General features: G+C 42.2%; 1 protein-coding gene across 2 annotated transcripts; it reads left to right on the top strand.

Annotated features, from left to right (window-relative positions):
* Window positions 1–67: 67 nt before the first annotated feature.
* Window positions 68–22,075, top strand: COQ6 (coenzyme Q6, monooxygenase; the record flags this gene model as incomplete). Of its 2 annotated transcripts, XM_079700653.1 has the most annotated exons (12): window positions 68–233; window positions 12,742–12,876; window positions 13,968–14,026; window positions 14,321–14,444; window positions 16,782–16,912; window positions 17,629–17,736; window positions 17,997–18,059; window positions 18,257–18,364; window positions 20,249–20,451; window positions 20,529–20,644; window positions 20,810–20,976; window positions 21,425–22,075. In XM_079700653.1, the coding sequence occupies 12 exons, from the start codon at window positions 68–70 to the stop codon at window positions 21,452–21,454; spliced, it is 1,410 nt and encodes a 469-aa protein (XP_079556779.1). In that variant the 3' UTR covers window positions 21,455–22,075. The 2 variants fall into 2 exon arrangements, with proteins under 2 accessions (XP_079556779.1, XP_079556780.1); XM_079700654.1 differs by lacking the exons at window positions 68–233; window positions 12,742–12,876; window positions 18,257–18,364 and having other exon boundaries at window positions 13,982–14,026.
* Window positions 22,076–23,070: the final 995 nt, after the last annotated feature.

The following is a 23,070-nucleotide window of genomic DNA, read 5'->3' on the forward strand; positions in this document are numbered from 1 at the left end:
CTATGCTCCGGAAGTGCTAACCTCAGGCGGGCCCAGCGGGACGCCAATTACGGTGCAGATCAGGACCATGGCGGCCCGGCTCGCTAGGATCCGGTGGGGGACTGCCCCTGCCGCTGCCCGGAGGGGCCCGCTGGTCTCCTGCCGGAGGTGGGCCGGCGCCTCGTCAGACACAGTGTACGATGTGGTGGTGTCCGGGGGAGGCCTGGTGGGCGCCGCTATGGCTTGTGCCTTGGGTAAGCGCATCTGGCCGATAGCGGCGGGGAGCGGGGCCGTAGAGGAACGATGAGGACCGTGTGAGCCCTGGCACTGTTTGCCCAAGGTCTAAGCGTTGTAGATCTTGTGGTCCATTCCCTGCCCAGAGGAACCCCAGAACCCCGGGGGCAAACGTTTGTTCCTTCAGGATTCCGAAGGGTCAAAAGTGGGAGGGACTCCTTAGGAGTCCTTCCAAAGCGTGGGGAAACAGACCCGCCCAAGGTTATTTAGTTCTGGACACAGTTGGAAGTAATCCGGCATTGTCTGTTTAGCTAGGCTAGGCAGTTTTTTGTTGATGTTGTTTTTTAAACAGCTTCATTGAGATATAATTTGCATACCGTAAAGTTTACCCATTTAAAGCATAGAATTTAATGATTTTTAGTATAGTCACAGAGTTGTGCAGCCATTGCCACAATAAATTTTAGAACATTTTTATCACCCCCAAAAGAAACCCAAACCCATTAGTAATCACTGCCCATGTCCCCCCAATCTCCTCAGCTCCTGGCAACCACTCATGTACTTTCTATCTCTATAGATTGGCTTTTTCTGGACATTTCCATCCATAGACATGGAATCTGCTTAATGTTTTCAAAGTTCATCCAGGTTGTAGCATGTGCCAGTACTTCGTTCCTTTTTATGGCTAAGTAATATTTTGTGTGGATATAGCATATTTTGTTTATTAATTCATCAGGTGATGGACGTTTGAGTCGTTTTCACTTCGGGGCTATAACAAATAATGCTACTATCATTTTCTGTACAAGCTTTTGTGTAAGCATATATTTTTGGTTATCTTGGATATATTCCTAGGAGTGGATTTGCAGGGTCATATGGTAAACTCTGTGTTTAACATTTTGAAGAACTGCCAGTGTTCCAGACTGGCTGCACTATTTTACATTCCCACCAGCAATAAATGAGGGGTCTAATTTCTTTCTTTCTTTTTTTTTTGGAAAGAAAGGCATTCCTTAATTTTTTTTCATTCATTTATTTATTTTTGGCTGCGTTGGGTCTTCGTTGCTGCACGCGGGCTTTCTCTAGTTGCGGTGAGCAGGGGCTACTCTTTGTTGTGGTGCGCGGGCTTCTCATTGAGGTGGCTTCTCTTGTTGCGGAGCACGGGCTCTAGGCGCGCAGGCCTCAGTAGTTGTGGCTCGCAGGCTCTAGAGCACAGGCTCAGTAGTTGTGGCGCACAGGCTTAGTTGCTCCTCAGCATGTGGGATCTTCCCAGACCAGAGCTCGAAACCGTGTCCCCTGCATTGGCAGGCGGATTCTTAACCACTGCACCACCAGGGAAGTTCCGAGGGGTCTAATTTCTCCACGTCCTGGACAGCACTGTTACTGTCTTTTTGTTCCTGGTTATACTAGTGAGTGTGAGGTGATATCTCCTGGTTTTGATTTGCATTTCCCTAATGACTAATGATGTTGAATATTCTTTCATATGTTTATTGGTCATTTGTATGTCTTCTTTGGAGAAATGTCTATTCAGAACCTTTGCCCATTTTTAAACTGGGCTATTTGTCTTCTTTTTTTTTTTTTTTTTTTTTTTTTTTTTTTTTTTTTTTTGTGGTACGCGGGCCTCTCACTGTTGTGGCCTCTCCCGTTGCGGAGCACAGGCTCCGGATGCGCAGGCTCAGCAGCCATGGCTCACGGGCCCAGCCGCTCCGCGGCATATGGGATCCTCCCAGACCGGGGCACGAACCCGTATCCCCTGCATCGGCAGGCGGACTCTCAACCACTGCGCCACCAGGGAGGCCCTGTCTTCTTATTATTGAGTTGTAAGAGTTTTTTTATGTATTCTGGGTACAAGCCCCTTATCAGATAAATGATTTGCAAATATGTTCTCCCATTTTGTGGGTTGTTTTTTCACTTTCTTGATAGTGTCCTTTGAAGCACAGAAATTTTTAATTTTGGTGAAGTCCAGCTTATCAGTCTCTTGCCACTTGTGCTATGGTGTCATATCTAAGAAATCATTATCTAACCCAAAGTCACGAAGTTTCGCTCCTGTGTTTTCTTCTAAGAGTTTTATAGTTTTAGCTCTTACATTTAAGGCTATGATCCACTTTGAGTTAAACTTTGTATGCAAGTTAAGGTAAGGATTTTGCTTTTACATGTATAGTTTAGGCTGCTCCACTACCTTGTGGGGTAGATAGTTTCATCTTTTATATGAAGAAACGAGGTTAAGTAAGGACCACAGTCTCACACCAGGCAGAGTCAGAATTTGAACCCAGGCAACCAAATTCTTTTGCTTTTAACAACTGTACGGCGACTTTCAGAAATTGGATTTGAGTTTTCTGGCTTCACAAATTAAAGGTCACTAACAGTGAGAAAGTCTTTTCTGATTTCAGTTCTGGGGTGTTAGTCACATCTTCCCTAGGAAGTTCCTCTTCTAGGAAACTGGTGGGAAGCAGTGCTTTGTATGAGCTAATGGGCTTGAGTCTCAAAGTAATTTTGTAAAACATAGTTATCAGCTATTGAGCACTTGCTATAGATAGGCATCTTTTAAAGTATTTTGCATATATATATACATACATATATATGTATGTGTATATATATATACATACATATATATGTATGTATATATATATATACACATACATATATATACTTTTTTCTTTTCTGTGCCAAGTGGCTTTCAGGATCTTGGATCCCGACCAGGGATTGAACCTGGGCCCAGCAGTGAGAGTGCCGAGTCCTAACCACTGGACTGCCAGGGAATTCCCTATATTTTATTTAATTGTCATAATACTCTTGATTTTAGATTGTGCAGATAAGAAAGTTAAAGCTCAGAAAGGTTAAGTAACTTGCTCTCAAAAGTTGGTAATTAGGAAATACAAATCCTTTTTGAGACTGACAAGACTTTCTGACATATATACCCTTGCTCCCTGACAGCCATTTTGGTTTTACCTATCGGTAAATGGACTATAATGGTGCTTCTCAAGCTTGAGCATGTTTAAGAATCATCTGGGTTTTTTGTTTGGTTTTGATTTTGGGCTTTGAGTAACTAAGACAGGGACATAACACATAAGAATTTTGAAATACAAAAGTGCATAGGATATATAGTATAAAGAATGCATAGTAAGACTTCCATTTCTAATTGTTAGCCATCCAATTCTCCTCAAAGGCAATCGTTGTTACCAGTCTGTGGAGCACATTTTTAAAATGAGGATTCCAGGTTCCACTTCCAGTGACTCTGACTCAGTTTGTCCAGGTGGGGCCCAGGAGCCTGTATTTTTAACAAATAATCTCCAGAGATGGATGCAGGAGATCTGAAGACCACGCTTTGAGAATGAAAAACACTGGGAAGACTTAATTGTCTCGTAGTGACTTCACCTCCTAACTTTTTATACAATTTTGTATGATGTGTACCTGAAAAATTTTTTAGTTTTACTAAATTTTTGTTAATTTTGTTAAAATTTGGTGTTTTGCTATCTTCTTTGTATAACTTTTTTTCCTTCCTATATTGTTCTTTTTCTCATCCCCATTTACCCACATTTCAAGGAGGGAAAGCAGCAATTCTTTTATAAACTTACAGAATTCTGTATTTTAATTGTTTATTTTTCTGTCTTTTCCTTAGAAGTGTAAACTTTTTTTTTTTTGGCTGCATTGGGTCTTCGTTGCTGCACACTGGCTTTCTCTGGTTGTGGCGAGCGGGGGCTACTCTTCATTGTGGTGCGTGGGCTTCTCATTGCAGTGGCTTCTCTTGTTGCAGAGCGCAGGCTCTAGCTGCGTGGGCTTCAGTAGTTGCAGCACGCGGGCTCAATAGTTGTGGCGCACGGGCTTAGTTGCTCCGCAGCCTGTGGGATCTTCCTGGACCAGGGATCGAACCCGTGTCCCCTGCATTGGCAGGCGGACTCTCAACCACTGTGCCACCAGGGAAGTCCCAAAAGTATAAATTCTTTCCCAAAAGTATAAATTCTTAAAGTCAGGGCTGACTTTAAACAGATACTGGCAATACAGAATTCTCTGTGTAAGTTTACAAAAAAAAGGTCATGGGCCGAGTACACCAGGATGTAAGAATCACTGACTCTAAGTCAGTCAAAACTACCAAGCGTAGGTTTACAAAAGAAACATTCACACACCAGCTAATTTGCTATTTAAAAAGCTCAGAGAAAACACTGAATGTTAAAACATGAAAGTTGAAGCTCTCGGGGGGCGGGGGGGAGGTTTGGAAATCTTTCATGCAATTTATTCAGTGAGCAAGCCTCTGCTTTTTTCCTATAAAATAGATGGAGCTGAACACTGTGAGGAGACTCTGTCCTTGAGCAGGTGCCTGTGGAGTCAAGTAAACTACCTGCTTGGGATTTTGTGCATGCTACTGTCTCCCTTGATCATCATGGCATGTATCCTAAAGAATATTCTTTGTCAGTAGTTTATATGCTGATCAACCTTTATAATTCAACATCCACTTAATTTTAGGCAGCTGCTTTAAAGTGAAAAATTTCCAGCTGGCTCTTCATATTTCCGTATAGGTCAGTTTTTATGTTTTCCTTGATTCTTTTCTTCTTCAGACTCACATTAGTTTATGTTTTACGCTCGAAATACCTATATTTCCCTCTCACATTGTTATTTGTAAGTGATATTCTCTAATATTTTTTTCTCCAAGCTAGTTTCCTAAAATGTTATATTATTTTTTAATAAATTTTAAAAATATTTATTTATTTTTGCCTGTGTTGGGTCTTCATTGCTGCGTGCGGGCTTCCTCTAGTTGCGGCGAGCAGGGGATACTCGTCGTTGCGGTGCACGGGCTTCTCATTGGGGTGGCTCCTCTTGTGGAGCACAGGCTCTAGGCACGCGGGCTTCAGTAGTTGTGGCACATGGGCTCAGTAGTTGTGGCTCATGGGCTCTAGAGCGCAGGCTCAGTAGTTGTGGCGAATGGGCTTAGTTGCTCTGCGGCATGTGGGATCTTCCTGGACCAGGGGTTGAAACCGTGTCCCCTGCATTGGCAGGCGGATTCTTAACCACTGCACGACCAGGAAACCCCTAAAATGTTATATTAAATAGCTAAAAAATAAAATATTGAAAAATAAAATAAAATATTGGACCTGGCTATATTTTATGTGCTTGGAAATCTAATTTTTTAAAAATTTATTTATTTTACTTATTTATTTTTGGCTGTGTTGGGTCTTTGTTTCTGCACGTGGGCTTTCTCTAGTTGTGGCGAGCGGGGACTACTCTTCTTTGAGGTGCGCCTACTTCTCATTGCAGTGGCTTCCCTTGTTGCAAAGCACAGGCCCTAGAGCACGTGGGCTTCAGTAGTTGTGGCTCGGTGGCATGTGGGATCTTCCTGGACCAGGGCTTGAACCTGTGTCCCCTGCATTGACAGGCGGATTCTTAACCACTGCGCCACCAGGGAAGTCCCTAATTTATTTTGACTAAAGGAAATTTATAACATATATAATGTTATACATGCATTTGTAGGTGATGAGCTGATTGTACTATGTCATAAAGCTAGAAACAGTGAGAGCTGGGATTAAAATCCAGAGTTTCTGATTTTCTTTTTTTTTTTTTCTGTGGTGTTTTGATATAACAGCCCAGCTGGACTAGAACAGGCAGTGATCACATCATCTCAATCTACTGAAAACCCTCCAGTGACTCCTACCGTAGTTAGGATATGGTCCAAATTTCCTGCCACTGTCTAGAAGGCACTATTTGATCTGTATATTATCTCTCGCTCCAAATTCACCTTGATCCATTCTCTTCCGTAGGCACCGTCAGAGACAGTGGTCACCCTTCAGTCTCTAGAGCTGCATTGTCCAATATGGTAGCTACCAGTCACACGTGACTACCGATCACTTAAAATATGATACCGTATTTACCATATTCTAATCTAAATGCATTTGTTCTGTAAGTGTAAAATACATACCACATTTTAAAGGCAGTATAAAACTTAATGTAAAATATCTCAATTTTGTCATTGTTAATATTCATAATGCTATTATTTTGGATATATTAGATAAACTAAAGCAAAATTAGCTAATGTAATTAACCACTTTATTTTTACTTTTTAAATGTGGCTTCTAGAAAATTTAAAATTATGTGTCACATTATTTTTATTATTTTGCATATTCTGTTATTTCTAGTGGACAGGATATTTCTAGAACAGACTAAACTTACTTCCATTTCAGAAAATTTTCTTTTTCTTTTTAGTTGTTGTCTCTTCTGAATATTCTCTCACCAAATTTTCTCCTGATTGTTTTGTTTGTTTTTATTATTTTTTTTGAATTTTTGAATTTTATTTTACTTATTTTTTTATACAGCAGGTTCTTATTAGTCATCGATTTTACACACATTAGTGTATACAGGTCAGTCCCAATCTCCCAGTTCATCACACCCCCACCCTCACCCGCCGCTGCTTTCCCCCCTTGGTGTCCATAGGTTTGTTCTCTACATCTGTGTCTCAGTTTCTGCCCTGCAAACCGGTTCATCTGTATCATTCTTCTAGATTCCACATATATGCGTTAATATACGATATTTGTTTTTCTCTTTCTGACTTACTTCACTCTGTATGACAGTCTCTAGATTCATCCACGTCTCTACAAATGACCCAATTTCATTCCCTTCTATGGCTGAGTAATATTCCATTGTATATATGTACCACATCTTCTTTATCTATTCGTCTGTTGATGGGCATTTAGGTTGCTTCCATGACCTGGCTATTGTAAATAGTGCTGCAGTGAGCATTGGGGTGCATGTGTATTTTTGAATTATGGTTTTCTCTGGGTATGTGCCCAGTAGTGGGATTGCTGGGTCATATGGTAATTCTATTTTTAGTTTTTTAAGGAACCTCCATACTGTTCTCCATAGTGGCTGTATCAATTTACATTCCCACCAACAGTGCAAGAGGGTTCCCTTTTCTCCACACCCTCTCCAGCATTTGTTGTTTGTAGATTTTCTGATGATGCCCATTCTAACTGGTGTGAGGTGATACCTCATTGTAGTTTTGATTTGCATTTCCCTAATAATTAGTGATGTTGAGCAGCTTTTCATGTGCTTCTTGGCCATCTGTATGTCCTCTTTGGAGAAATGTCTGTTTAGGTCTTCTGCCCATTTTTGGATTGGGTTGTTTTTTTTTTAATATTGAGCTGCATGAGCTATTTATATATTTTGCAGATTAATCCTTTGTCCATTGATTTGTTTGCAAATATTTTCTCCCATTCTGAGGGTTGTATTTTTGTCTTGTTTGTAGTTTCCTTTGCTTTGCAAAAGCTTTTAAGTTTCATTAGGTCCCATTTATTTTTGTTTTTATTTCCATTACCCTAGGAGGTGGATCAAAGAAGATCTTGCTGTGATTTATGTCACAGAGTGTTCTTCCTATGTTTTCCTCTAAGAGTTTTATAGTGTCCAGTCTTACATTTAGGTCTCTAATCCATTTTGAGTTTATTTTTGTGTATGGTGTTAGGGAATGTTCTAATTTCATTCTTTTACATGTAGCTGTCGAGTTTTCCCAGCACCGCTTATTGAAGAGACTGTATTTTCTCCACTGTATTATCCTTGCCTCCTTTGTCATAGTTTTTTTTTTTTTTTTTTTGCGGTACGCGGGCCTCTCACTGTTGTGGCCTCTCCCGTTGCAGAGCACAGGCTCTGGATGCTCAGGCTCAGCGGCCATGGCTCATGGGCCCATCCGCTCCGCGGCATGTGGGATCCTCCCGGACCGGGGCACGAACCCGTGTCCCCTGCATCGGCAGGCGGACTCTCAACCACTGCGCCACCAGGGAAGCCCCGTCATAGATTATTTGACCATAGGTGCGTGGGTTTATCTCTGGGCTTTCTATCTTGTTCCATTGATCTGTGTTTCTGTTTTTGTGCCAGTACCATATTGTCTTGATTACTGTAGCTTTGTAGTATAGTCTGAAGTCCGGGAGTCTGATTCCTCCAGCTCCATTTTTTCCCCTCAAGACTGATTTGGCTATTTGGGGTCTTTTCTGTCTCCATACAAATTTTAAGGTTTTTTTTTTTTTTTTTTTTTTTTTTTTTCCGTATGTGGGCCTCTCACTGTTGTGGCCTCTCCCGTTGCGGAGCACAGGTTCCGGATGCGCAGGCTCAGCGGCCATGGCTCACGGGCCTAGCTGCTCCGCGGCATGTGGGATCTTCCCGGACCGGGGCACGAACCCGTGTGCCCTGCATCGGCAGGCAGACTCTCAACCACTGCACACCAGGGAAGCCCCCTCCAGCTTTCTTTTGATTTCCATTTGCATATAATATCTTTCTCCATCCCCTCACTTTCAGTCTGAATGTGTCCCTAGGTCTGAAGTGGGTCTTTTGTAGACAGCATATTTATGGGTCTTGTTTTTGTATGCATTCAGTAAGCCTGTGTCTTTTGGTTGGAGCATTTAATTCATTCACGTTTAAGGTAATTATCGATATATATGTTCCTATTATCATTTTCTTTATTGTTTTGGGTTTGTTTCTGTAGGTCCTTTTCTTCTCTTGTGTTGCCCATTTAGAGAAGTTCCTTTAGCATTTGTTGGTTTGGTGGTGCTGAATTCTCTTAGCTTTTGCTTGTCTGTAAAGCTTTTGCTTGTCTGTAAAGCTTTTGATTTCTCCTTCAAATCTGAATACGATCCTTGTGGGGTAGAGTAATCTTGGTTGTAGGTTCTTCCCTTTCATCACTTTAAGTATATCATGCCACTCCCTTCTGGCTTGTAGAGTTTCTGCTGAAAAATCAGCTGTTAACCTTATGGGAGTTCCCTTGTATGTTATTTGTTGTTTTTCCGTTGCTGCTTTCAATAATTTTTCTTTCTTTTTAATTTTTGTCAGTTTGATTACTATGTGACTCGGTGTGCTTCTCCTTGGGTTTATCCTGTATGGGACTCTCTGCACTTCCTGGACTTGGGTGGCTCCTTCCTTTCCCATGTTAGGGAAGTTTTCGACTATAATCTCTTCAAATATTTTCTCAGGTCCTTTCTCTCTCTCCTCCTTCTGGGACCCCTATAATGCGAATGTTGCTGCACTTAATATTGTCCCAGAGTTCTCTTAGACTGTCTGCATTTCTTTTCATTCTTTTTTCTTTATTCTGTTCCGCAGAAGTGAATTCCACCATTTTGTCTTCCAGGTCACTTATCCATTCTTCTGCCTCAGTTATTCTGCTATCGATTCCTTCTAGTGTATTTTTCATTTCAGTTATTGTGTTGTTCATCTCTGTTTGTTTGTTCTTTAATTCTTCTAGATCTTTGTTAAACATTTCTTGCATCTTTTCGACCTTTGCCTCCATTCTTTTTCCGAGGTCCTGGATCATCTTCACTGTCATTATTCTGAATTCTTTTTCTGGAAGGTTGCCTATCTCCACTTCATTTAGTTGTTTTTCTGGGGTTTTATCTTGTCCCTTCATCTGGTACATAGCCCTCTGCTTTTTCATCTTTTCTATCTTTCTGTGAATATGGTTTTTGTTCCACAGGCTGCAGGATTGTAGTTCTTCTTGCTTCTGCTGTCTGCCCTCTGGTGGATGAGGCTATCTAAGAGGCTTGTGAAGTTTCCTGATGGGAGGGACTGGTGGTGGGTAGAGCTGGCTGTTGCTTTGGTGGGTAGAGCTCAGTAAAACTTTAATCCGCTTGTCTGCTGATGGGTGGGGCTGGGTTCCCTCCTTGCTGGTTGTTTGGCCTGAGGTGACCCAACACTGGAGCCTACCCCAGCTCTTTGGTGGGGCTAATGGCAGACTCTGGGAGGGCTCACGCCAAGGAGTACTTCCCAGAACTTCTGCTGCCGGTGTCCTAGTCCTCACAGTGAGACACAGCCACCCCCCGCCTCTTCAGGAGACCTTCCAACACTAGCAGGTAGGTCTGGTTCAGTCTCCAGACCTACCTATGGGGTCACGGCTCCTTCCCCTTGGTCCTGATGGGCACACTACTTTGTGTGTGCCCTCCAGGAGTGGAGTCGTCTGTTTCGTCCAGTCCTGTTGAAGTCCTGCAGTCAAATCCTGCTAGCCTTCAAAGGCTGATTCTCTAGGAATTCCTCCTGCCATTGCCGGACCCCCAGGTTGGGAAGCCTGACATGGGTCTCAGAACCTTCACTTCACTGGGTGGACTTCTGTGGTATAAGTGTTCTCCAGTTTGTGAGTCACCCACCCAGCAGTTATGGGATTTGATTTTATTGTGATTGCGCCCCTCCTACTGTCTCATTACGGCTTCTCCTTTGTCTTTGGATGTGGGGTATCTTTTTTGGTGAGTTCCAGTGTCTTCCTGTCGATGATTATTCAGCAGTTAGTTGTGATTCTGGTGCTCTCACAAGAGGGAGTGAGAGCACGTCCTTCTACTCCGCCATCTTGAGCCAATCTCCCTCCTGATTGTTTTTCTGATTTTCTTAAATAAGAAGGAACTTTCCTTTAAAGGAAGTTAAATGGTAAAGAAACAAGTGTCCATATAAGATTACATGTATTTGAATCCTTAGTCTTGTCTCCAATACGTTCTATTTGGGTGGAATTATATAAATTACTCACAATTTCTGTACATTGGTTTTTCTCATCTCTATAATTAGAGCAAAATAGCTTTTCTTTCTTCATAAAACTGTGGTATGGATTATATCAGATGATACTACAGTAAATCATATATAATTGTACTTGGCATATAGGTGTTAATAAACATTAGCAGTGATGGTGATAATGATAATAGTGATTCTATGGAATTTTGCTTATAGATATACAGGAAAAAAGTAAACATTATTAGTATAATAACCTACTGTTATTCATAAACGTGTGGCAGGTTATTAATTTATGGCACTGGGTTGTTATTTGATAAATCAGAATTAACTTGGATTCTATATAGAGTGAAGTGATTTCAAGGTTAAAATTTAGATAGTCACCTACAATTTATAATTTCATTTAATTCAGTCAATAGCTAAGTCATATATATGTTTGTGCCTTTAAGTGTAATGGTATTATAGTCTAAAATAGATATTTTTATAATTTTTCTATTTCTACTCACCAGGGCAAATATGGGATGGAAATCTAACTGTTTTCCTATATATTTCCTGGTTTCTCATTTAACAAAAATGTCTGTTAAGACATTACCTATTTTATAGATTGAGGAGATAACAGCAATTTGCTGCTGGGGACGTACAGCGATAGGAAAAGAAATGACTCCTGGCCTCCACGGAATTTAAAATCTAGCAAAGGAGAAAGATTTGTAAATAACTAACAGAAGGAAGAATGAAATGAAAGCTACCCTAGAGGAGCAAGCAGCTGACCTCTCCTGGGGGTGGAGGTGTGCGGGTGTGGTACAGAGAACACTGCTGGGGAGGTGAGGCTTCAGGGAGTAGGAGCCGTAGGGAGCAGGTGGCAGGCAGCATTCGGTTGCCGTGGCTGCTGTTAGATCAAAGCCTAGAGATGTGATGGGCCAGAAAGTAGCCCTGTCTGCGGGCACAGCCCCTCTCCCATCCTCCATGGCAGAACTGCTGCTCAGGTGCTGCCGCACGACCGGGAGCGCCGTGCTGACCTGGTGGGTTCAGTGCAGTTCACTCCTTTTTGACTGGAGCCAGCCTTGATTTTCACACTTTCTTTGTCGTATGTAATAATAGTGCCTTTCTTCTCATTTAGATACCAAAATAAAAAGAGGGGTCAAGGTCTGTGGGGTTTCTCTCACCGTTACTAAGTAAAACCTGCAGTGTTTCTTCTCTGGTAAATTCTGTCACATGCAACTCACTGCTTATCTTTTCGCTGCACCTTTCTCTGAGACACTGTGGAAGGACTTGTGTTTGTGCTGCAGTGACCCAGTAACAGGGTCTCCAAGTCCTCTTTTTACTTCACTATACAGATTTTTTTTGTTTTTTTTTTGTTTTTTTGGTACGCGGGCCTCTCACTGTTGTGGCCTCTCCCGTTGCAGAGGGAGCACAGGCTCCGGACGTGCAGGCTCAGCGGCCAAGGCTCACGGGCCCAGCCGCTCCGCGGCATGTGGGATCTTCCCAGATCGGGGCACGAACCCGTGTCCCCTGCATCGGCAGGCGGACTGTCAACCACTGTGCCACCAGGGAAGCCCTATACAGATGTTTTAGGACCAGATTTTTAGGCACAGTTGATGTTATTTTTTGGCCCCCTTTTATTTCACAAGCTCTTTATCTTTGACTTAATCTTGAGGCCGCAATGAATTTTGCTTATTAACCCCATTTTTCCATTGAACAGGATTTGTAATTTTTAGTGACTTAATACTTTGTAGATTGTAAATATCTGGTGTCTAAATACTATAGCCTTCCTTTCTTCACTTTTCCTTTCTAGGGCAGTCTGTTCATTTGCTATGGGTTTTGCCATTATTTGTGTCTTTGCACATGGCGGGTGTTAGACTGTCTGGAGAGGCCTTACCACCATGGGCAGGGTGCTTTGCGTGACTGAAATGGTAGTATACGTTATTGCTTAGGATGCCACATGATGTTTTCCTTTTTATGTGTGTAAGAAATTTGTATCCTGAGGGCTAAGGGATTAGTTAATATGTTGCTTCTCTTGGAAATGAGAAAGAATAAATTCTGATTTTCCTAAAATGATATAACATTATATTCTTTTTTTTTTTTTAGGATATGATATTCACTTTTGTGACAAGAAAATCCTGTTGCTAGAAGCAGGTCCAAAGAAAGTACTGGGGAAATTGCCAGAAACTTACAGCAACAGGGTCAGCTCCATTTCCCCTGGCTCCACAACCCTTCTCAGTAGTGAGTAGAAGATCCTCTGTCGTAGAACCAATCTCCTGTCTCTCTTGACTTTCCAGTGTGTCCCATAGAGCAGAGTCAGCAGAGCATCTGGCGAGGAGGGAGCTCACTGAGATGGGTGGGAATAGGAGGGTGGGGTTGGTAAGTCTAGTACATAGTCGAAGATGAGGACCCCTGTAATTGTTCATGTGTCAACTCGCAGTCTGAGGAAGACACCTCTGGGACATGTGGGTCCATGTAGACATCATTTGTAGTGTCGGGTCATTATGAATTGGTGGAATTGAAACTATATGAACTAATTACGATCATTTGCTTCTAGTAACAGCATACTCTTCATTTCCAGAGTCAGCCCTATAGGGGGCTGGGGAGCCTGAATGCTAAGTGCTTGTAGGGTGTAGATGGATGTGTACACATGGAACCAGTTAGCAAATTGTCTTAAGGTCTTTGTCAAATGTTACTCCCTCAAGCCATCCTATCTAGAAACACCCCATCTAAAATTAAACTCTTGCATGACTCTCTAGCTCCTTATACTGCTTTGTTTTTCTTTATAACACTACCTGACATTTTATTATGAATTTTTTTTAATTGTCTATCTCTCCAACTAGAATGTCAGCTGCTGAAGGGCAGAGATTTGTCTGTTTGGTTTCCTGCTTTATGCTCAGTACCTAGAAGTGTATCTGGCACATAGTAAGTGCTCAATAAATATTTCCTCAATGAATGAATCGGTTTAGTGCTCTGGAATTAAGCAAAAAATAGTCTTTATCTAGGGAGTTCGTATCCTCAATAGGATGATGAAGGAAAAGAAAATACGGATTTGGTTTATTTCCCCCACTTTATTATTTCCCCCACTTTAATGTGATTTGACCTTTGATCATGAAAGCTGGGTCTTTTTCATGCTGTATAATCTGAACTGGGGAACAGAGTAGCTTAGCTCCTAGCATTAAACAGGATAGAAGTGAAGAGTATTTCCCTATTATTGGAGAACACTGAAAACAACCTCTTACTTAACAGGAAGGAGAGAGAAAGGGGAACCCAGGAGGGATGCCGGTCCCATCAGGTTGCTCTGGTCTCTATATAACTCCTTTCTTTTGTAGGTTTTGGTGCCTGGGACCACATCTGCAACATGAGATACAGAGCCTTTCGGCGAATGCAGGTGCCTCCTTTATCACCTTTGGTTTATCTTGGTCTATCTTGAGTTAAGATATTGGAGTTCATATTCTCTCATTACAGGTTTTCTGTAAATGTGGGAGGAATTCAGACAGAGTTTACACTCAGTCGAAGGAAGTAGGAGGGAAGCATTCATGAGAGAATTTTCCTCCCACCTTATACTTCCTGCCAGAGGGACTGACAAACTGTGGCTTTTCTGCTTCAGTCAGTGCTCAGTTTGACTGGAGTAATATTTCCTTTTCCTTGGGTTTTAATACAGACTTTCCCTTTGTGTTTCCAGGTGTGGGATGCCTGCTCAGAAGCCCTGATAATGTTCGATAAGGATAATTTAGATGACATGGGCTATATAGTGGAGAACGATGTCATCATGCATGCTCTCACTAAGCAGCTGGAGGCTGTGTCAGGTGAGGTATCTATCTCTTCCATCTTCCACTCACTTTCTGGAAGATGAACTATCTTAGAGTTATTCTGGGACTTACTGGAAGGATCCCTTCTACAGATACTGATGTCCACCATAAAGAAGCCCTCTAACAGTTATCTCAGGGATGTTCTTTCTCCCTCTCTTTTTTTTTTTTTTTTTTTTTTTTTGCGGTACGCGGGCCTCTCACTGTTGTGGCCTCTCCCGTTGCGGAGCACAGGCTCCGGACGCACAGGCTCAGCGGCCATGGCTCACGGGCCCAGCCGCTCCGCAGCATATGGGATCCTCCCGGACCGGGGCACGAACCCGTGTCCCCTGCATCGGCAGGCGGACTCTCAACCACTGCGCCACCAGGGAAGCCCTAAATGCATTTTTGAGATTCATTCATGTTGTAGTATGTATCAGTACTCCAGTCTTCTTTACTGCCCAGTAGTATTTCATTGTGTGGATATATCACATTTTGTTTATCCATTCATCAGCTGATGGACATTTTGGGTTGTTTCCACTTTTTGGTGACTGTGAATAAAGCTATGAACATTTATGGACAAGGTTTTGTGTGGACATGTTTCATTTCTTCTGGGTGGATACTTAGGAGTAGAATTGCTGGGTCATGTAATGATTCTATGTTTAACATTTTCATAAACTGCCAAACTTTAAAGAGGCTGTACCATGTCCCTTTCCCACCAACAGTATGTAAGGGTTCCAATTTCTCCACCAACACTATTCCCCTCAACCTTTTTTTTTTTTTTTTTTTAATAGCCGTCCTAGTAACTGAAGTGGTATCTCATTGTAGGTTTTTTGTTTATTTTTTTTGGCCACACCACACAGTATGTGGGATCTCAGTTCCCCGACCAGGGAGTGAACCTGTGCCGCCTGCATTGGGAGCACAGAATCTTAACCACTGTACTGCCAGGGAAGTCCCATCTCGTAGTTTTGATTGTATTTATCTGATGACTAGTAATGTTGAGTGTCTTTTCATGTACTTGTTGGCTATCTGTATATCTTTTTTTTTTTTTTTTTGGCTGTATTCGGTCTTAGTTGTGGCATGTGGGATCTTTCGTTGCGGTGCTCAGGCTTCTCTCTAGTTGTGGTGTGTGGGCTTAGTTGCCCCGCGGCATGTGGGATCTTAGTTCCCCTACCAGAGATAGAACCTGCGTCCCCTGCATTGGAAGGTGGATTCTTAAACGCTGGACCACGAGGGAAGTCCCTATTTGTATATCTTCTTTGGAGAAGTGTCTATTTAAAATCTTTTGCTCATTTTAAAACTAGATTGTCTGTCTTTTTAAAATTAATTAATTTATTTGTTTAAAAAATTTTTTGGGTGTGTTGGGTCTTTGTTGCTGCGCACAGGCTTTCTCTGGTTGCAGCGAGCGGGAGCTACTGTTCATTGCAGTCCATGGACTTCTCATTGTTGTGGCTTTTCTTGTTGCGGAGCACAGGCTCTAGGTGCGCAGGCTTCAGTAGTTGTGGCGTGCGAGCTCTAGAGCACAGGCTCAGTAGTTGTGGTGCACGGGCTTAGCTGCTCCGCGGCATGTGGGATCTTCCCGGACCAGGGATTGAACCCGTGTCCCCTGCATTGGCAGGTGGATTCTTAATCACTGCACCACCAGGGAGGTCCTAAAGATAATTTAGATCTAATAGTCACTTAGAAACATGTCCCATAATATATTGGTGAAAAAAAGTGTGTCATATGATCCCACTTGTGTGTGTGAGTGTGTGTGTGGTGTGTGTGTGCATATACACACATAGGAAGTTGTTTGGAAAGCTATACAACAAAGCTTTAACTAGCTGTCTCTGAGTGGTATGATTAAAGGTGATTTTTTCCCCCTTTTTAAACCTTTCTTTGTGGTTCAGACTTTTACACAAAGTAAAAGTAGTAAGCATATACTTTTTTATGATCAGAAAAGTAAAATGACTTCCAGTGGGAAGAAAAATCTTATGAAATCTAGAACTTGTTTGAGTCTGTGGTATTCCCCACCCTATTTGCTTTGAAAACACATGTGGGTTCATGTAGGCATAGAGTGAAACTGGTGTAGGATCATGAAGGTGGGAAGAGTGCCTCATGCAGGTGACAATTCAGTGAGAGCTTCCTTTTTTTTGTCCTTGTTTTCCTCACACTGATTCATCCCTGTGGCCTCTGTTATTTATTAGCTCTTAGACCATAGCATAGATCACATGAGTTATTTTTGAGATCTTTACTTTTCCTGTTTAGGAGTAAATGATAAGATAAATATAAGCTGTCTTGGGACTTTGCTTTAGTTTTTTCCTCAGCCTGTGGGCCAACTGTCTAATGTTTTGTTTTTTTCTCTTTTGACCTCCCTAGACCGAGTGACCGTTCTCTACAAGAGCAAAGCAGTCAGCTATACCTGGCCTTATCCATTTTCCATGGCAGACTCCAGCCCTTGGGTTCATATTACCCTAGGTGATGGCAGCATCCTCCAGACCAAATTGTTGGTAGTTAAAGATTCTTATTTTGCCAGGGGTCTCGCATATCCACATCTTGTTAGATTCTAGCATCTCTAGTTTTAGATCTAAGCTATAGTTAATTTTAGGCAAAGCTATAACTAAGCTATAGTTAAATTTAGGCAAAGCTCCCATACCCACTCAAACCAACCCCAGTTAAGATGGTTTTGTTGTAAATCCTGTACAGTAAGCAATCTCTTGGACCATCATAGGTCTTGAAATAAAGGATAGCTGGCCTTACAGGGACAGGAATCAGAGGGTCAGAAATTGAGGCTGTTCATTCCCTCTCAGGAGTCCTGTAGTCGTTCATCTCCTTGCGTCTCCCATTTTTTTCTCTTTCTGCTCATCAGCTTCCCCTTTTCCATGGCAGCCGTTCCCAACCTTACTTCAGGATTCTTCAGCTCCAGCGCTTGCCTTATTGCTTTCTAGTTGAAATATCAAGAGACTTTGGCTCAGTTTAACCTACGGCTGGCACCTCTTGGATCAGATGTCCAGCTTTGGTCTGTTAATTGAAGCTGGGATCGCATATGTATGGCTACCCTTCTAGGGGCTGGGAGTGAGGCAGGCATGATAAAGAGTTACCTGCTACAGATGGGCTTGCCACCAGTGGGAACTAGAGAAAACTCTTAGGAGGCAGAGACAAACTTCTGGAACAGTTTCGTTAATTAAAAGGTTTTAAGACTCAGCAGGCTCTTGTCTCCATGCAGATTGGTGCAGATGGCCACAACTCAGGAGTACGGCAGGCTGCTGGAATCCAAAATGTTAGCTGGAACTATGACCAGTCCGCTGTTGTGGCTACTCTGCATTTATCGGAGGTAAGATCTTGAGCCCACTATCTGGGGGCCTTGCTCGGGTTTAATTGGCACTGGGGAGATATGGGGATATATGTATATCTATAGCTGAGTCACTGTGTTATAAAGCAGAAACTAACACACCATTGTAAAGCAATTACACTCCAATAATGATGTTAAAAAAATAAAAAATAAAATACATACAGATATCTTATGACCTAGGAAAAAAAACAATAATAATTGGTACTGGGTACTTCTCACAAGAACTCTTCTCTCTGTTGTAGGCCACAGAAAACAATGTAGCTTGGCAGAGATTTCTCCCCTCCGGGCCCATTGCTCTGCTTCCGGTAAGAAGTCCTTCTGGCTAGTCTGCTTGAACATGTCAAGCCTTCCTCTTATAGAACTTCATTTTCTCTCAGCCTTTTTCTGGTTTCAAGGGAATATGCCCAGGCTAGCTTTGTTACCCCTTCTTGTCTTCCTTCGTGCTTGAGAGCTCTTAAGAACAGAAGTTTTAGCCCTTGGTATTGATGTTCTTTTGACACAGCTCTCAGACACTTTGAGTTCCTTGGTTTGGTCCACATCCCATGAACATGCAGCAGAGCTGGTCATCATGGATGAGGAAAAGTTTGTGGATGCCGTTAACTCTGCCTTTGTGAGTATCGCCAGCTGACGATATGTTGCTGGGATAGATACAGAAAGGTGGTTTTGAGTAAGAAAAGAGGAACAACCAACCAGCTGCCCCTTTTTTTTTTTTTTTTTTTTTTTTTTTTTTTTTTTTTGTGGTACGCGGGCCTCTCACTGTTGTGGCCTCTCCCGTTGCGGAGCACAGGCTCCGGATGCGCAGGCTCAGCAGCCATGGCTCACGGGCCCAGCCGCTCCGCGGCATATGGGATCCTCCCAGACCGGGGCACGAACCCGTATCCCCTGCATCGGCAGGCGGACTCTCAACCACTGCGCCACCAGGGAGGCCCCCAGCTGCCCCTTTGAACCTGTAACACTTGATGTGGATTATGTGGAGGAGGGGACTCAGGAAAATGTAAAACAAAGAAATTAATTTGTGTGCTCTTCTGAGGGTTGTGGGCTGCTGCTATGCTGACTGAAACAGCTGCCTGGGTGGTAGTTACTTGGATAAGTAACTTTTTTTGAAGCTGTAATACTTTGATAATTTTTAACAGATGCCAAGTACCTGAACCATTGAAGCCTGATTCATCAGAAATGTTTCTGGGGAGGGGCTGAGCACACTTCCATAGTGAGCTTAAGAGTAAGCTTTGTAGAGAGATGTGGGTTCAATATTGGTTCTACCTGTTAATCTCCTGAAAAATGGAAATAGTATCACCAACCTCTTAGGGTTTAATAGTAATAAAAGTCTAAAGACTTAGAAAGAGAATTTATGTAAAATGCTTGGAACATACCTAGTACATTATAGGGTACTCAACAAATGATAATGATTACTGGAGTAGACATAGCCTTTAGATAATACAGACACCAATATTTTTGGAGTTCAAATGTCACATTATCTAAATTCACTAATGATAATGATCGATAACATTTATCCTGCACTTACTATGTGCCAGGTACAGGTGAAAAGTTTTTTTTACATGTATTTAATTCAGTGAACCATTGAGGTAGGTACTATTATCCTGCTCACTTAGAGACAGGTAACTTGCCTGAGGTCATACAGCTGGTGGCAAAGCTGGGTTCTGAAATCAGGCTGGCCCTTGAGCCTATGCTTTTAACCACCAAACCCTACTGCCTCGCTAATGACTTCACACTGGTTTACAGTGAAGAACGTAAGCTCCACTGCTCTGTAGTAACAACAAGAATAAAAAGAACTGAACACACTGAAGTGGCTTCCAAGATAAATGGTGACCCTTTATGGGTCATTTAGTATATATTCCTGGCATAGGCCTTTGCAGTACATTCATTCAGCAAGAGTTATGAGTGCTTCTATATAGAAGGCTCTGGAGTTGGACAAATGAGACATAGTCCCTGCTTTCAGGAAGCTCACAGTCAAGTGAGGGAGAAAGATACAGAAATGACAGTTTGGGTACAGTGGTAGAGTATGCATAGGATACTGTGGGAGCATGGAGGAGAAAGACACACACAGAAGAAGGTTTGGAGGGAGGTTTACAAAAAGGGGTGACAGCTTCTGCGTGCTCTGAGGTGTTATCCTGGTGAACTAGAAGTGGGAGGACGTTCTAAGTAGAGGGGTGTGTGGAGGCATGTTGTAGAGTGAGCTACTTTGTGGCTGGCATGTGCATTTTGAGGGTAGGATTAGTGGAAAGTGAAGCTCAGAGGTAGGTAGGGGCAGCTCATGAGTAGTTTGGCTTGATCCTAAAGCCTGCGGGAAGTGATGGGAAGTTGCATTTTGCATTTGTTTGAGGGGCTTGTCACTTTAGTGACACAAATCAGTTTAGGCGTGTTAGGTCCCACTACCCTTGGCTGTGGTTATAAAATGGTTGCCTTGTTGGATTGTTAATTCCCTGCTGGAGTCGCTCATGAAATTTCACTTTGTTTTGTGGCTGGTGCTACTCAGTGGAGTGATGCCAACCACACAGACTTCATCGACTCGGCTGGCTCCATGCTGCAGTATGCGGTTGCCTTTCTGAAGCCCACTAAGATCTCAGCTCGCCAGCTGCCCCCAAGTGTAGCCAAGGTGGATGCCAAAAGCCGAGTACTGTTTCCTCTTGGGTTGGGACATGCTGCAGAGTACGTCCGGCCTCGGCTGGCACTCATTGGGTAAGATAATAACAGAGCAGGGCCACTCCTTTTCACTCTAGGCTGGAGGCTACACCTGAACTCTGCTTTATCCTTAGGGATGCAGCCCACAGAGTCCATCCACTTGCAGGACAAGGTGCCAACATGGGCTTTGGGGATATCTCCAGCTTGCTCCATCACCTCAGGACTGCAGCCTTCAATGGGAAAGACTTAGGTAAGGATTCAAGTACCTTAGAGAGGTATCCCAAGGTCCTATAATACAGGAAGATCAGGAAAATGGCCCTCAGTAGCTAGATGTAGTGGACATAATGCATCTGGTTTGCTAGGAAGGAAAACTTCACTACTGAATTAGGGATTTAACCTTTCCTTTTCCCTTCAGGCTCCATGAGTCACCTCACAGCTTATGAAACAGACAGACAGCGTCACAACACTGCTCTTCTGGCTGCTACTGACCTACTAAAACGGCTGTATTCTACCAGTGCCACCCCACTGGTGCTGCTCAGGACGTGGGGCTTGCAGGCTACAAATGCAGTATCTCCGCTCAAAGTAAGAGAGTTCTTTCTCCCAGATCTCCAAGAGTCTTGCTCACTGAGGAATGACTTCACCAATGACTCGGTTTCTTTGAATTAATTTTCTTGGCTGTAAAATTATCATCTTTATCTGAGTACCTTCCCCAGTGGTTATGAGCAGAAATATCCCTTCCGGGGTTTTTGGTGCTAGGGCCCACATCTAAGCAGTAACCTTATATAAGGGCTTAAAATAGTGAATAGGGACTTGTAAAGATAAAGATGCTTAAACTCCTTTTGCTGCTTGGCCAGCTTCTTTCCTGAGAAACTTGCATTAAAAGACACTTTGGAGGGACTCAGGAGGAGAATCTATCTGGGACTTTTGCCAAATTTTTGCTTTAATCACTTTAGATAAAGTATTATCTTCACCTGCCCACATACTTTACAGTGTCAGAGCATCACTCACTTTGTTTCATTTTTTCCTCCAGGAACAGATTATGGCCTTTGCAAGCAAATGAATTCGCCTCTTCTGGATCTTTTCCCAAGACCATCACGTATTTTCAAGATTTAATTTAATAAATTTACATTAGAATTCTGCAGTCTCTTTTTCTCCTCTGCTTAATGGACCTGTGGAGCTCAAATAGTGAGTGATAATTTGCTGTGAGGAGGGCATATCAACCAAGCCAAGAAAAAAAACCCAAAGGAAGACTTTGATTGAAAAGAACTTTTTATTACTAAAAAATTGCTAAGGTGCTGTCTCATTCATTTTCACTTGTTAGCAGTCCTTTCTAAAGAGAAGATTTATACAATTTAAAAAGAATGCTGGTTGTAAATTTATACAGTTGTTTTTTGATAAAGATAAGAATTAGAAATAGTCAATTGATGCATTTTTGTTAGAATTGCTGTTTTAAAATTAGTAACACTAGAATGCAAAATAAACACAAATTGCTTTAACCTTTATTATAGGTATATTAGACTTTCTGAAAAGAAAACCAAATCTTAAAATGCTAGTTATTATTTCCTCATCACAGCACCGTATTTCATTTATGGTTCCTCTGTGGGACACAAGTATTCTGTAATAAAACAATAAATAATTTCATTGCACAGGTTTAAAGACCTCAGGAACCAGGTCAAAAGGAAAAATCTGACTAGCAGCAGAATTTGTTCATGTTTGGTTGCAGGCTGGTGCCAGCCTGGGTGGGGGTGGGTTGTTTTACTGTGCACTTTAGAAGCGGTTACCTCACAGTACCAGAGATACCTGTCGAAGAGAGTTTTGGATCCATTAGATTTGTATACCACAAACAACATCTTGCCCAGAAGTCTGATTTGCAGATGAAAGGAGAAGGTAACAGTCTGCTTTTGACCCAACCTAAGCTATTCTTGGGAAATTTTAGGGAATGGAAAATTTGTTACCACAGGGGAGCTTTTCAGGTAAATGCGGAAAATTTATAAGATACTAAAAAAGTGTGAATGTCACAAACCTTCCTGGAATCTCAGGAAAAAATGTGTCCATAATGAAAGATGGCAGCTACTGGAAAAAGCTGTGTGACGACTGGCAGAGTCCAGAAAGGTCACTGTAGGGGAAAAAAGGTCATCTTTCATAAAAAAATGGAAAGGTAGCCCAGGTATGAAGAACATGGACTCTCTGAAAGTATGCAAACAGAATCAGGCAAGACATGAAGAATTTTAAGGCACACCTTGCAAGGACCTCCATAACCCACAGTGTTTTTCATATGATGATGATAACAAACACAAAATCCACTATGTGCCAGGCCATGTCCTAGTATTTGAAATATATAACACATTTACAGAAAGAAAACCTAACCATCAAGATTAGGCCTTGTAGGACTCTTAATAAGAGGCCCAAAAGGTACGCTAGGGGCAAAAAGGACATTACAAATTGTTTTTTCTAAGAAATAAAAAGTCTCATTCCAAATTGCTCCTATAATGGATAAACTGGTTAATTCTCCAGATATTCTAATCAAGATTATCAGAAAATATGTAGATACATTTCTGGAGTTATAATGCACCTACCTAACAATTCTGAAAGTATTTGGGATGACCGAAGGTGTCTGCTGAACAATATGTGGCCTTTATAAGAAAAGCTTCAGAGACAAGCTGTGGTGATAAAGAC

The sequence above is a fragment of the Hyperoodon ampullatus genome (assembly GCF_949752795.1).
Source record: "Hyperoodon ampullatus genome assembly, chromosome: 3".
In the NCBI taxonomy this organism is placed as follows: domain Eukaryota; kingdom Metazoa; phylum Chordata; class Mammalia; order Artiodactyla; family Ziphiidae; genus Hyperoodon; species Hyperoodon ampullatus.